At 40.1% G+C, this 15,312-nt stretch overlaps 1 protein-coding gene across 1 annotated transcript in view; it reads left to right on the forward strand.

Moving 5' to 3' along the window:
* LRFN2 (leucine rich repeat and fibronectin type III domain containing 2) overlaps nt 1-15,312 on the forward strand; it is a 167,430-nt gene that overhangs the window by 113,572 nt on the left and 38,546 nt on the right. The window contains exon 3 of the mRNA XM_065834989.2: nt 8,167-9,559. Within this exon, the coding sequence (XP_065691061.1) occupies nt 8,187-9,559 (1,373 nt within the window). The 5' untranslated portion in view covers nt 8,167-8,186. The remainder of the gene's footprint in view (nt 1-8,166; nt 9,560-15,312) is intronic.

Below are 15,312 nucleotides of genomic sequence, written 5' to 3' on the forward strand. Positions count from 1 at the left end.
CAGGGCTTCTCTCACCCCTTACCTGCAGCTTGTCATCTATTGGTTCAGGCAATTCAGGGGCAGTGTCTTGCTCCTGAAAAAACTGAAACTGCATGCAGCTGATGTAGATACAGATGCACAAGCACATATCGAGTGTTGCTACCTAAGCTTCTCTGTTTACAAAACCTCTACACTTGGATTTACTAAATGGCATTTCTGTTTATTTTATTTCTGTATGCTTACAAGTAACTGCATGTTTAAATTTTGTGCATATTCAAAAATCGCGCAGGTAGCTAAGCAGTCTTTTTCGCAAAAGATCAGGGAGTTAATGCCTCTGTTTCCCAGTCAGTGAAGGTAGAATAATGAAAGTGCAGTTATTTTCTCAGGTAAAAATCACACTCAACAAAATTTGGCTATGATTATTAAGGTTATAATGTGCCACTCACAATTTCTGGCTAGAGTTAATTTTTTTCTATTTGGCCAGAAGTTTCACTCACTGATATGTATCATTTCTTGTTGACAAAACCTATTTGTGATATTGTTCAGGTTTCATGAGACCACTTTTGGAAAAGTATTGAATGAAGCATTCAAAATACTTATTTCTAGTGTTTCTAAGGTGTAATTTTTTTCATTTTGAAGTGATGTGGTTTGTGTAGGTATTTGCCTAAAGCAGCATGATTTTTAATTAAATAAATCAAACATGCCTGTTGGATTCATGCTAGAGGACTGAATTAATTTAGTTATCACAATCATCATTCAGGAATTAAAAACTGAACCATAATACAAATGATACTGATCTTGGCATTGAAGGTAGACATCTTTCTCGAGTAAAAATTTCCATCTTCTGCAGCAGAAGGGATTTAGGGTAATTGTTAAGTGGAATTTTAAGCTTGAAACCACATGCCAGATCAGACAAGGTCTACAGATCAGGTATAATGAAGTAGTCACACCTGTACCATTTCGGTGGAAAATCTCTTGTTTTGTTAACTGGATCAAATAATACTCAGGTTTCCATTATGTGTTTGCAGAAACAGCAGCCCCCACTAAAACAACAATGTAGCTGTTTTCACAGAACGATGTTACTATCTAGTGCCAGTTCTTTAAAAAACATCCCGGGACTGTGGACATCAAGGCCCACTGAAGTGAACTGGAATGCGCGTCCAGGTTGCCTGAATAATTTTGCTGTTCTGCATCCTTATCAGCATCTACATCCCTGAGCTGTCAGGAATGCACTTTTCTGTGAAAACTAGTAGAAAGTCTGGCTTCCAAAGGATGTGTGTCCCTGATTGACCTACTCCTGAATTATATTAGGACTGCAGAGTGAGCGTACTACTTATCAGACACCAGAGAACTTGTATAGCTCAGACCACATTAGTAGCAGAACAGTCTGCGTCTTTTCTAAAAAGGCTGAACTCAGGTTAAAGCCTTTTCAGCAGCCAGGATATTAGTTGTATAGCTCTTTGATGTGGATTCTCTGATACCAAACAAGAGGTGAACTCAGGATGCATTATTTCTTCTGCAGAAGCCTAATAAAGCTAATGAAGTCTCTCTGCTCTTCTTTAATGAAATTTACTCTATATTCTTGAAATGTGTGAGTAGTAAATATTTCTGAGGCTTTTGCATTTCAGACTTTATCTGAAATTATGAAAATGTCCCAAATGTCATGTGGGGAAGTGCCAGACAAGCAGATGCTCAGAAGTACACAGAATGTGTTCACTAAGTTTTATTTTCTCACAAAATGAATCTCAAAAGCTTGACTAATTTTGCACATTTCTTAACACCCAAGAGCTTATAATGATGTCTTCATTTCAGCAAAGCACTTGTAAAAGTGAGGTGGGATCTATAATAACAGACATACACCTGGTTTCCTCTTGACTTAAGATCTCTTGTTTCTTTTCCTAGGAACTAGGATATAAGTACATCCTAGGATGTAAGTGCTTTATGGTCACTAAGGCTATTAGACACACATACTGTCCAGCATATCTTTGGCAGAGGAGCTACAAGCAGATCAAAACCACCGTGAAAAATGAAAATCCTCATGTACACACATATGTGAGCACACATATTTTTCCATTAGTGCTCAAAATGCTCTTTCCAGGTGATATCTATATAATGCAAGGAAGTGACTCTAGGAAGGGAATTTATACCATGTATTTCAAGAGCTCAATTAAGCATCACTAACTAGTAGTTTAACTATGTCAAACAGAAACAAGGTGTTGATATTTTTGACTGACTTGGAAACTTGTCTGGTAAGATTTGGGCTTATGATTGTCTTTCAAGTATTACAGATTTTAAACCTTCATAGAAGTGTTCAAGGTTTTTTTTTCAGCCTAAGTAATCTCAAATGTGACTAATCACAGGGGGTAACTGCTGGAACATTAGCATAGGGATTGGTTCTTTTAGAGGGTATGAAATGTCCTACTTTTAATAGAAGAAATGAGATGCCTTAGTAAACTAGGAGACATGAAAGGATGAAAACATATATCTGCGTTATAGCTGTGAGACCTCTGTGTGTTACAGCCCTGTACCTAAGCAGAAAAGCTGCTGTGAGGTCAGAGCTTCCCCTACACAAATCTCATGGTGAACAGAGGTTTGTGGTGTGTAAAGTGATGTATGTTCCACCACACTTATAGCCTGCTGACGTGAAGATGTTCCGGTGGTAAGTGAATTACATCTGACCTAGCTCTGCACCTGGCTAGCTACATTGGCAATTTGGGCTTTTGATAAAGGCATCACTTCCGTCTTGGGAATGATAAAGAAATTGGGTAAAGTTAGTACTTAAAAACACCCGAAGTACTTTTAAAAAGTATCAGGAAAAGATCAGGGAAGAATTATGAAAAATAGAGAAAAGCTTCCCAAAAATGCACACAACTAGACAGAAGTTTTTGCCAATGAAAGACTGAAAGAGACCAGTATCCTCCTGTGTGTGATAGCCCTGCTTGAGAAAATATTGGGTTATTTCCTTGGAGATCTGTTGGATGGATTAAATCAGCCTTCACAGAAAGAACCCTCTTGAAAATTGCCTTTTATGGGTTATACTTACCTTTGCTCTGGATCCAGTTATAATCAGTTCTTGAAAGACTGTAAGCATAACAGAATTGTTCTGACATGTTAGGCCTTTCTATAAGTAGGTTTCATTTGTAGTCACATACCTCTTCAGTAGAGCTCTTTCTAAACACTACCAAACCAGGACTACCTCCAGGGCTGGGGAGCACAGTGCAGGTAGGATGGACCCCCACTGTGCCTGGAGAGGTGAAAACAAGGGAACAACAGTCACATACAGCAAACTGCATAAATGAACCTGATGGTGGTTCTAGGGTAGTAAAATACTTCCTGTTGCAACCTTGCTATGGTTGCAGTATTCGAGACAAAGTTGTACAAAGGGCAATACATTTGTTATAATTCACCCTTTTTTTTCAGTAACTCTGGAAGCACTATCAGTCAAATTAATATGGGTGGAACCTAAAAAGGAAGCCACAAATACCTGGAGAAGTGTGTGCTTGTAAATATTCTCCCTCTGTGATTTATAATTTGTAAGGTGGCTGGAGAAAGCAAGCAACTTGCATGTTAAACCTAGTAATTCTTTTCAATAAAATTAGGTCCTAAGACACTTTAGCCAAAATCTAAGTTGCACTGTACTAATGCACATCTGATGATAAGCCACTTTAACCCCTACGAGTGCAGCAACTTGAGCAAACACCAAAGACAAAAGGTAAACAAAAGTAGTGATAGTTATCCCGAGTTTGAGACTGTGAGCCCAGAGGTACATAACTGACTTTAAACACCTGAATGGCCTCCCAAATGCTCACAAAGCTAGCAGTAGCTTAACACCCAACCCCTGTTTCAATATATGTAGTCCCGAGGACAAATTCAGGTGCAGAGACATTTATATTTCTTGTTGCTGTAGCCATCCCTTGCTGAGCTAGGCATAAATATGGACCAAGGGTATGGACCAAGGAGTGCATGAGACCTATCTCTCCCACACTATTTTCATCAATGCAAGGAATTAAGGAGTAGTTTTCATCCTGGCAGGGTCCTGTCCCCTTTGGTGTATTGTAGATTAGACTGCTTCAGAGAATATGCATGAAACTTCACCCATTATTACAGCCCTTCAAGCTTTGTAGCTGGGGAGTAGACTTTCTAGTCACAGAGGTTTACTGAAAACACAGATAAGAGAAGGTAAAGCAAAATGAAAAGGGTAGCTCCCAGAAAAACAAAACAAAACAAAACAAAGCCCACAATTCCTCCACAGCACCTACAAAGCTGAAGAAAAGTATATGAAGTCACCCATACAGTCTCTAGAAGGTGAGTCCCAGGGCACTTGGAGACAGTAGAATCAGAGTTGCTATCCATCCACCCTTCCTTTACTTTTTTTTTTTTTCCTTCGGCTTGTATGCTGCAGCTATAGTTTATTTGTCTGACAGTTACCTTGTACTTGGTGCTGTAGTACACAAAGGTTATTGGAATTTATATGCAAAGCTCAATGAATATAGAATTAAAAAATGCCTCAGAGACATTCCTGAAATGAGATGCCAAATCTCAGAAGTTGTATCTTTATGAGGAAAATTTGAATACAAAACACCAAAGTTTATGGCTCTTGCACATATTAATTCATGCCAATCCATGTTATAAGAGGACTAAAGGGGCTATTTTTCATCTTGGGCTGAGAGAGGAACTCCGACAGCTTTACTGACTTGCTGTGAGAAATCTACTTTATCTGACTGATAGATACCTTTAAAATGTAAATCAGAATGGTGAGCTTATCACAAGACTACCATTAGTAGCCCATAAGATGTGTGGTGTTGCAGGTCACAAGAGATTGACATTTTATTTTCTATCTTATAAGAAAGCAGTGAGAACTGAAATCAAAATTCTTTTTATTTTACATCCTCCTTTTCACAGTTAGCAATTACCATGACTTTGTAGGAGAGTCTAGATTTTAGAAGATATTATTATAATTGTGCAGAGTCACAAATTTTAACCCCATCTGTGGCACAGGTGCCTTGTTTGTCTGGAGAGGAAAAGGAAAACCAGCTGACCTATGAAAACCCCAGATGTTCTGCTTAAGGAGCCTCTGTTCTCTCCAATGTTCTATACGGAGCCCTTTTGGTTTGTACTGTATTTGCTCTGTCGTGAACTGGTCACTTCAGGACCACCATGTAGAGAAACCCAAAGCTCAGAAGCTTGAAATACCAATGCTGGCAAAAATCACAAAGGATAGAAATTTCCTCTGCTACAATGAAGATTCATGTTAATACCTTCAAATGCATTAGTAACTGGAATGAGAGCAGCCGTCATATTTCCATCCTAGCATGGTTTTACTGATTTGTCCTCCTGGTGGTAAAATCACAAATTGCACTTGCTATGTCTTTTTCATGCATACATACAAGCACACACAAGCAGATGATGCACTTTCAAGCCATCCACAGATGGTTTTCCCATCAGGGTTTACTTTGCCATTTAGATCTCCTGTTTCACAGCCTCCTCTCAGTGTTGCAGTCCCTATTTTCTGTAATTAACTTCTGTTCCTCCCCCATTTTTTCTTCACAAACGCTTTTCACTCTGATGCTTAGCGTCAACCATCTCCCCAAAGCACTGTGATATTTAACAGCATCCGGAAAAAATGTGGTTAGAGAATTGGGACACTTAAAGGAGACACTGCTCTCGTAAGTGTGTATTCACATTTTTGAATAGATATTCAGAGGGTAGGGATGTAGATGAGGGAGAAGTTATGAAAGGGCTTATTACTGTATCTATTTCTCCCCCTTTTAAACTGCTTTTTGTTTATCATTTCAGCTGGTAGGGTAATACACTAAATTAAAGCTGCAGAACACAATTATAATTAAGATTCAAAAAGCCAATTGCCTGTTAGTAAACTACCAATTGATAATAATATAAGGGATATTTATAGCTCTTTGCTAAGTATGCTGCAGATTTGCATCAATAACATATTTGCTATCTCCAAACATTTTGTTCAGTAGCCTTTTATTTACTATTGAAGGTAAAATTACTCGTCTCAAGCAATCCTTTCTAAAAGTATCTAGCTTTTATCTTGTTTGCAGAGTTCAGCAAACACAGATGCTTCAATCCTTTCCTCTCCTATGAAACAGCAATAACAGTATATAATTATTGGCATCTCACCATGCAGAAAACCTTGCCATAAAGAACATACTATGCATAGGTCAGCACTCATAACATTTTGTATTTCTACGGCTCCTTCTTTCTGAGTCATCATACATGTTCTATAGAGAGGAAACCAAACCAAGTTACATGGGAGGGGAACCAGCCACCTTTGGGCAGAGCCCTGAACATAGGGCACTTGTTGTTGTTCCTTTCACAGGGAGGTGGATCAAGACCTGTTTGAAGAGTTAAAAAAAATTACTGAAGTGATAGATTTTGGATTGTGTTTGGTGTCTGTTACTTGGAGATTAATAACTAATATTTATGATTTCTTTCAATTATTGTAACATATCTATGTAACTGTCATTTCAGCTGTGTGATGAAGTGTAAATAATTGTGATGTGACTTTTTTTGTGAAATATGTTTCTTGTGTCATATGTTTGCTAAAGTTTGAGTGGCCTTGTGGTGCTAATTATCCCACGGTGTGTACAGCAGTAAGGACCCAGCTTCAACACTGGTGACTGTCTACCATCTGTGTAGGCACTAAGAGGGCAATTGATAAAACATGAGAGTTTTTCATGTCTTACTGTGCCATGACTGTTCTTGAAATACAGGTGCCAAAAACTGCTAAGCAGATGAGCAGAAGGGATGTGGTGTGTACCAAGGACTGAGGACAGTGATGCAAAGTCACATGGTGGGGCTGATGTAGGTTAAAGTGAGGGGAGATTTGTCCACGGGAAATCATAGCTTGAATTGTGCCTGTAGCTACTGCTGCAAGTGAGAAACTTGGAGACTAGAGCACATCATCTTGGCACAAAAGCCTGGGAGACCCTTCACAAAAATATAGCTCAATATGCACTTTTGCTGAAAGGGTGAATGAGGGTTAGAAGTGAATGAACTGCCCATTCCTTGGGTCTCATTGATGACAGGGTCTAGGCAAGGAAGAAACAGAAAGAAAACAATTTTAACTATATCCTGCATGTGTGGGAAGAAGGTCAGCAAACTTATGTAAGTAGATATTCTTAAACCTGAAGCAGTGCTACAACTTCTCCCAGTCACAACTGGCCCTCCAAGTCAGACTGTAAAACATTTTTTATTCTTCAAAGACACACACCTTACAGTTGAAGCTGGAAAAACATGTGATAGCTGGGGGAAAAAAAAAAAAAAAGAGAGAAAGAGATAAAGATGTAAAGAGAAATGGTGTAAAGAGAAAGAGGCAGGATGCACAGGAGGACTATGGATGCATGTGAGAACCCCGCTATCACTACAACAGAAAGGATGGCAGTGTATGAGCATGAGGACATCAGAAAGCTTGTCAGGAGCCTAAGGTAACATAGGCTTCATCTACCTATCTTCTTTTTGGAGCTAGATGATGTTGTCCTTCCCACAGGCTGGCTGAACACAAGTTGAATCCAGGTGACAATTATGCAAGTGATTTCTGCTTCCTGTGCTGCTTATCACATATTTTGTTATGGCTGGGCAAGTGAACTGACTTGCCACAGGACTGGCCAGATAATTACATGGTCATTATTATCCATATTACTGGAGTGTAAATATGCAGTTATTTTTATCCATAAAATTAGCTCTTTCAACCCTAAGACTAATTCCACATTATTATGCAGCAGTATGTAATTACTATAAGACAGCTTCTACCCTCAAAGAAGCAGACACTGTTCCAAATGAAATCTTTCAGGGTTTTAAGTAAGCCATGCCACCTGATGGCAAGATTTGTCTTCTACCAGCTACCTAATAAAAATTATAAAACTGTAATGAGAAAACAGGTCGTCATTCACAAGATCCTGTTATGAGGCATAAGAACTAAGGATTCCTATCCTATTTGCATTTGGAATGAAACCCACATTTTTTTTAAGAAAGAAATGCATTATGTGGGGAAAAATGTTGCAATAACACTTAACATTCCCATCCCAGAATGCTGGTGAATTTAGGTGTGATTCCTGAAAGGAGGCACTGCAAAGTCTCTCTGGAAGTAGATGGTAGGTAAAACATAAGAAACATAACTATGCCATAGCTGGTGATGTTCCTTGTAACACTTTTCATTTCTTGCAGGTACTGTTGTGTGATTTACCATGGAAAAATTGCTCTGCAGCATCCTGGTCTTTGGAATGGCTGTCACGGTCAATGCTTGTCCCAAATACTGTGTCTGTCAGAACCTGTCTGAGTCACTGGGGACTTTGTGTCCTTCCAAGGGTCTCCTTTTTGTACCGCTAGACATAGATCGAAGGACTGTTGAACTCAGACTTGGGGGCAACTTTATTATTAATATCAGCCGACAGGATTTTGCTAATATGTCTGGACTTGTTGACCTTACTTTGTCCAGAAACACCATCAGTTACATACAGCCTTATTCCTTCACTGACTTGGAGAGCCTTCGGTCTTTACATCTGGACAGCAACAGGCTGCCTGACATTGGAGAGGATATTTTGAGAGGTTTAATTAACCTTCAGCATTTGATTTTAAACAACAACCAGCTAAGCAGCATCTCTGATGAAGCCTTTGAGGATTTTTTGCTGACACTGGAAGACTTAGACCTTTCCTATAACAACCTCCGAAGCATTCCATGGGAATCTATAAGGAAGATGATAAACTTGCACCAGCTCAGTTTGGATCATAACCTGATAGATTATATTACGGAGGGGACGTTTGCAGATCTTCAGAAATTGGCCAGATTGGATCTAACATCCAACAGACTTCAGAAGCTCCCTCCTGACCCTATATTTGCGAGATCTCAAGTAATTCCATTAGCTGTTACCCCATTTTCTCCACCTTTGTCTCTGAGCTTTGGGGGCAACCCACTGCATTGCAACTGTGAGCTACTCTGGTTAAGGCGACTTGACAGAGATGATGATATGGAAACCTGTGCTTCTCCTCCAGGTCTGAAGGGAAGGTACTTCTGGTATGTGCGGGAGGAAGAATTTGTTTGTGAGCCTCCTCTTATTACACAACATACTCACAAGTTGCTGGTTTTAGAAGGGCAAACTGCCACTCTGAAATGTAAAGCTATTGGGGATCCCACACCCATCATTCACTGGGTGGCCCCTGACGACCGTCTCATCGGGAACTCTTCGAGGACAGCTGTCTATGACAATGGCACCTTAGATATCCTTATTACCACCTCCAAGGATTACGGGACTTTCACATGCATAGCAGCCAATGCTGCCGGAGAGTCCACTGCAACGATTGAGCTCTCAATTGTTCAGCTCCCCCATCTCAGCAATGGTACAGGCCGAGCAGCCCCACCAAAATCCAGGCTCTCGGACATCACCAGCTCCAGCAAATCTAACCGAGGGGAAGCAAAAGGTCCACCTGAAAGGGCTGTCTTGGTATCAGATGTGACCACTACCTCAGCTTTGGTCAAATGGACAGTAAGCAAGTCGGCCCCTCGGGTAAAAATGTATCAGCTGCAGTATAATTGCTCAGATGATGAAGTCCTGATCTACAGGTAAATGCAATTGCTGTTTTGTCTTCTGATACTGGCAGAGGGAGGAAAGCAGGATATGAAGTCTTTTATTTTTAGGTCACTGATCTGACTTTTAACTGAGGTATCACTGCCACTGTCACCAGTAGCATTAGTGGCGTCTGATACATTTGCGTTGTTTCTGTCAGTTTATCTGTGGGTCTGTTCATCACTTTTCTATCTAAATCATACATTATTTATCTCTGTAGTATTCATTACCTAACAACAGCTGTTTTCAGTAAAATTTCCGATTTAAGAAAAAACAGTACCACAGTTGGTAACCTCCTTACTAGGCTTAACAAAGAAAGAAAAACTTGACAGGCTAGAAGTCAGAAGTTTCCTTTTCCACCTCCTGTAGGTGGGACTGAAAGATACTACAGAGAGGAAGCAACGTGGGAGGAAGTTTGTGCCGTCTACCCATAACACAGGCTTTAATTATTCTGTGATTCAAGATTCGGGGTTGTTAGCAAGAGTGTTTTCACCTATATAAAAGAGCTTATTTCTTACTTCACTAACATCAGTTTTACACAACTGCAATGGCCGACAACTTTGGAGCATTTAATGTTTTATGCCATATTAAATGCCAGGAGAGATAATTTCAAAAGTAAGCCCTGAATGTTTATTACTCTCCTACAATTCCACGACTCCTCCAGCTTTCAATGATGTAAAAAAAGAGTCACTCTTGCAGTGATCCTATCCATGAAAAAGAAAGAAGCAATATATTTTAGGGATTAAAAGTGGGTAGAAAACTGCTTAACAGAACAGGAAAACAGTGTTACTGTTTTTTGCCTCTATCTTGGAAGAATGATTGATGTAGTATGTTCAGGCTAATGATGAATCTCTAGAAACCATCCTTGCCTGCCTTTTTATCACAGAGGCAGTGGTATCAGTTGCATTGAGCTGAAGTCTGGATACATGTGAGCTACCAGTAAATTTAGAATCTCGGGGTAAAGTAGAACCAACCACATAAACTCCTATGTCTTTGCAAGCTTCCTGAAGCCAGTGAAGAAAAATTTGATCTGGTAGAGGAATATTGAGATTTGGGTTTAGACTATAATTTGAGAGCTATCTCTGGCTAAAATATAGTCAAAGCCAATGATTTCCGTGATGAGCTTAGGGTTTTTATCTGCTGGCTTGCAAACTACTCTGTTCTTCTCCTACTGCCTGTAGTGAGAGGTGCGGCAGCAGTTAAGTCATGGTACCTCAGCCTTCGGATCCCAGAACAGACCTTGCTGTATTTTTCATTACCACAGCATAGTTTTCTTTAAGCTGAGAAAGTCAAAACAAGAGGTAGTAAATACTCATGTGATGTTTTTCAAGGAGATCTAATTTCAAAGTTGTTTTCAGAACTTCATATTCAGTTGACATGAACAAAATTTTATGCCATAAATACTTTTATCTCAATTAGTTGTAGAACAGAAATAATAAAGTGATTTATTTAACTTCCCCAAACATAACCACTCTTTGCCAAAAAGAGAAATATTGACAATAAAGTCCAAAGAACATTTTCTTTCCAAAAGTTATTTATTCAAATACTGAAAAAGTCTATGGAAATTCAGTTCTGTCCACCTCCATTCCTCAATTATTAAAAAAAAAAAAAAAAAAAAAGTCAAATCACCTAGCAGCTGCAAATTATTTACCTTGCTCTGGCTAATGTACTGCGGAAAAGCTGTGTTAGCTTTGGGACTTGCAACTATGTGGTGTTAAGTAGAATGAAAGGATAAGATAAAATTAAGTGATGATAGAGTAATAAGAATACAATGAAAGAAAATATGCTAGTGTCAGTTTTTCCTGAGGCAAAGCTTTTGGTAAAAAAACTTAATAGTGTTAAAGATCTTGAGTCCAGTGGAAGCCTGAAAAAATAGTCTCAAGGATGTGTATAGTCACATGACACCATACAGTGAATTTGGCCCAGTGAACAGGAATGTCCTTGCAATCAGGAAGATAGTGGAGGTTGTCAGATATTGGGAGTGATTGGATGTGGTAATTTGCTGAGGAGGAGGATGGCCAGGGTAAGTAAAATAAACAATGCAGAATTAAGATATACAATCTAGTATCTGCAGAAATGAGAACTGGGTGATGTGGGCAGAACTGAGAGAAACATGCCATCTTGCCAGCCTGGTCTGGAGGAACAAGTGACTGTCAAGGTGTAAGGCACCCTAAATTCGTATCCTGTCACCACTTCTGACTCTCAATGAGGTTTTGGCCCTTAGTTGCTTTACTCAGTCTTCCAGAAGCACAGTAGGACAGTGCTATTTCCTAAATCTCCCACTGGGACTTTTTGAGAATTCATTGATGATGCATGGCTCTTTTCATTCAGAGCTCCCAAAAACAGTTCACCAAAGAAAACAAATTTTATTTCTCTACGTTTTGCACCCAGGAAAAATGAAGCATAAGAAGATGAACTGAATTGTCCAGCATCTGACAGTTAATCAGTGACATTCATAATATCAAAACCAGCTCTTATGTCTTTCAGCCAGGGAACCATTCAGTCCTTTAGAGTTAATTAACCAAAGCTGTTTTGCTTTAATTGGTCAGATGCACATCACAGCAATGAGCATGCAGAAAAACCTAAGGGAAAAGGATTTCTACAATGCTCTGCTCTATAAAATGCTGTGTATGTGCTAAATGAGATGTGATACTGCCTAGCTGCTAAAATTATGGGCACTTAATATATGTTAAGATACATTGGTATACCAGGACTTAGGCACACTTGTGCTCAGTTCAAAGGAATCCTGCCTCACTAGTAAGAAATGTTGTATGCACAAAAGACAAAAAAATGCTGCTTTCTCTGCTAAGAATTTTTCATGAGCATTTTACTCACAGTAAAAGAGTGAAAGCAGAATTTCTTCCATCTCCATTAATATTAACATCTCTCCTGATCATTACCCAGGGCCCCAGTCCCATTCTCACTTCCACCCCAGCTCATTTGCAAGAGCTGCAGATGGTGCAAAGAGGACCGTGATGTGATGCAATGGCCCCATGAAAATTCAAAGGTGTCGGCGATATTGGCAAGTGTTGTCTGTTGGGCCTCCTCATTTCACTGAGGTGAAATGGTACCAGAATCTGAAGTTTGGCTCTGAATACACCGGTGTCATAATGATGAGGATTAGCAGGAGGAGTGCTGTTTGTCTGCTTTCCCCATCTGACCTTCCCTTGTATTTGCTGTCTCAGGGGCATTGCTGAAGCTAGCAACAGGTTTTTATCTCTTTTAGTGGATTCAGGATGAGTGTTTCTGATACTGATCTAATGAGCATGGTCCTGGATCAGCACTCAGCTCCACACAGTTTCCCAGAGTGAGAAGGAGAAGCTGGAGAGAATGAAATGATAGCTTGTGCAAACGTCTCAAAGAGGCAGCTTGGTCAATGTAAACTTGCAAAGACAATGACTACCCCTAACTTTGGCACCAAGTCAATAACTGGAGGCTGCTCAGAGGTGACAAACTATATTGTCTTTTCCACATCATTGGTAGAAGGGAATGTTCCCTCTTTAACGGAGCATACACTTAACTCCTAGTTGTATCTCAGGACTTCCTTTTTGAGCCTTGATCTGTGCTCATATTGAAAAAAATCCCACAACAGGGGCCTGTGCTAGGGTAGTGTGTCACACACAGACAAATATCACTGCTTTACTCACCTATGTGTGCTCTTTCTTTCACTCTGACTTGTCTGTGTGTTGTTTTTAGTAATACTGCTGTCAAGGTAATGATATTGTTTCACCTGGAACAGAACCAGGATTCATCTCTTTCTAGGTAGTGTGAGAGGGAAGCTTGTTTTGCCTTTTTCTTGTTTTCTTTTTTTTTTTTTTTGGTTTGTTTGTTCGTTTGCCTTTCTGTGTGTGTATGTTTGTATTTTTTCCCTCTTGTGATTTATGCCAGTTATTCAGTCTAATTTTTCTTTTATCTTCATTCTCTTTAACTGTCCTATTCATCTTTGTGCCATTCAAACTCATGCTACCCTGGACGGAGAAAATATAAATTGTTGGTAGCATTATGAAGCCACATTATGGCCAGCCACAGAGAGAAGATAATAGATTGCTATTTATGTATTCTGTTCATATACACAGATTATGAGAGCAGCCCCTTTTAAAGGGGAAACTTATAATTTTTGAGAGAATCACAAGTAATTTTTTTTTTTTAAACTACTGTCACATAATGTCACGGAGGGACCCCAAAGTCAGTTTTACGGTTCAAAACAAGTTCCAAAACAGACTTTATTCTGGCCGGAAAAGTACAGCCAATGAACCAACCAAAACAGGGTTCATACAATTAGTTAGCACTCCGATAACATAAGATAAAGATTCAGATATCAGTTGAGGAGATTATTGGGGGTCAACAAATGAAAATAATGAGGTTCCACAGCGTGCATGCATGCCCTCACAGGGAACAAAGCCAGAGCCCTCTGATTCCAGGATACTACACTCACCTGATTTGGCAAGGACTACATTGCCTGGTCGGCAAGGACTACAGCAGATTGTCACTCACCCAAACGAGTAGGTGAGGCGCTTCCAATCCCGGGAAGTTTCCTTAGGCGGTGTCCCAGTCTAAGTGGAAGGCTCCAGCGCAGACCCGCTGCTCCGAGAAGACCACACAAAGGGAATCTTCATTGTGGACCCCATTTTATAGTCTGATCAGATCTGGCTGTGGCCATTCTGGAAGGTTCTTGGCTTCTCTGGGCCCCTCTTCTTCTTCTAATGACCCTGTCCAACCGACTCCAGGTCCCACAAAAGAGCCATTAACTGCCCCATTGAAGCAGAGGGGAAGGTACAGCTGCCACAGCAGTTCTCAGAGCGGGGAAGTGCAACTGCCATAGCAGTTCTCAGAGGCAGGAAGAGTGCAACTACCACGTGTAATAAGGTCCCTTGATTCATGGTGCTCTGATCCAGCAAATTGGATATATGTGGGCATTGATGGGATACACTCATGAGTGCTGAGGGATCTGACTTGATGTCACTGCAAGGCCATTAATTTTGAATAATCATGGCACTTCAGAAAGATACCTGAGGACTTGAGGAAACCAAATATCACTCCTATCTTCAAAACAGGCAAGAAGTAGGACACAGGGAACTACAGGCCATTCAGCCTCAACTCAGTCCCTGGGAAGGTAGTAGAGAAACTAATCCTGGGAACTATTTCTGGGAACATGATGGACAAGAAGATGATTTGGAATCATCAGCACGGATTCCCAAAGTCATGCTTGAGAAACCTGACAAACTTTTACAAAGAAATAACTAGGCTGGTAGACAAGGCAGGAGCAGTAGATGTTTACATTGACTTCACTAGGACTTTTGGCACTGTCTCATAAGATACTTAAAGAGGAGCTGATGAAGTATGGGCTGAATGAGCAGTGAGGTGGATTTATAACTAGCCAAAAGGCTGAGCCAGGAGAACTGTGATCAGTGGCATAAAGTCTAGTTGGACACCAATAACTAGCAGTATGCACAAAGAGTTAATACTGGGCCACAACGTATTTAATGTCCAATCCTATTTAATATCTTCATTAACAACCTGTTTGATGGTACAGAGTGTACCCTCAACAGTTTTGGTGATGACACAAAACTGTGAGGAGTGGTTGATAGACCAGTGTCATGCTGTCACCCAGAGGGACCTGGAGAAATGGGCTGAGAAGAGCCCAATGACATTCAACAAAAGAAATCCAAAGTCCAGCTCCTAAGGAGGAGGAGTCCCATGCACCAGAAATGCTGGGGCCACCTGGCTAGAAAGAAGCTTTGCAGAAAAG

Source organism: Patagioenas fasciata, chromosome 3 (genome assembly GCF_037038585.1).
Source record: "Patagioenas fasciata isolate bPatFas1 chromosome 3, bPatFas1.hap1, whole genome shotgun sequence".
In the NCBI taxonomy this organism is placed as follows: Eukaryota; Metazoa; Chordata; class Aves; order Columbiformes; family Columbidae; genus Patagioenas; species Patagioenas fasciata.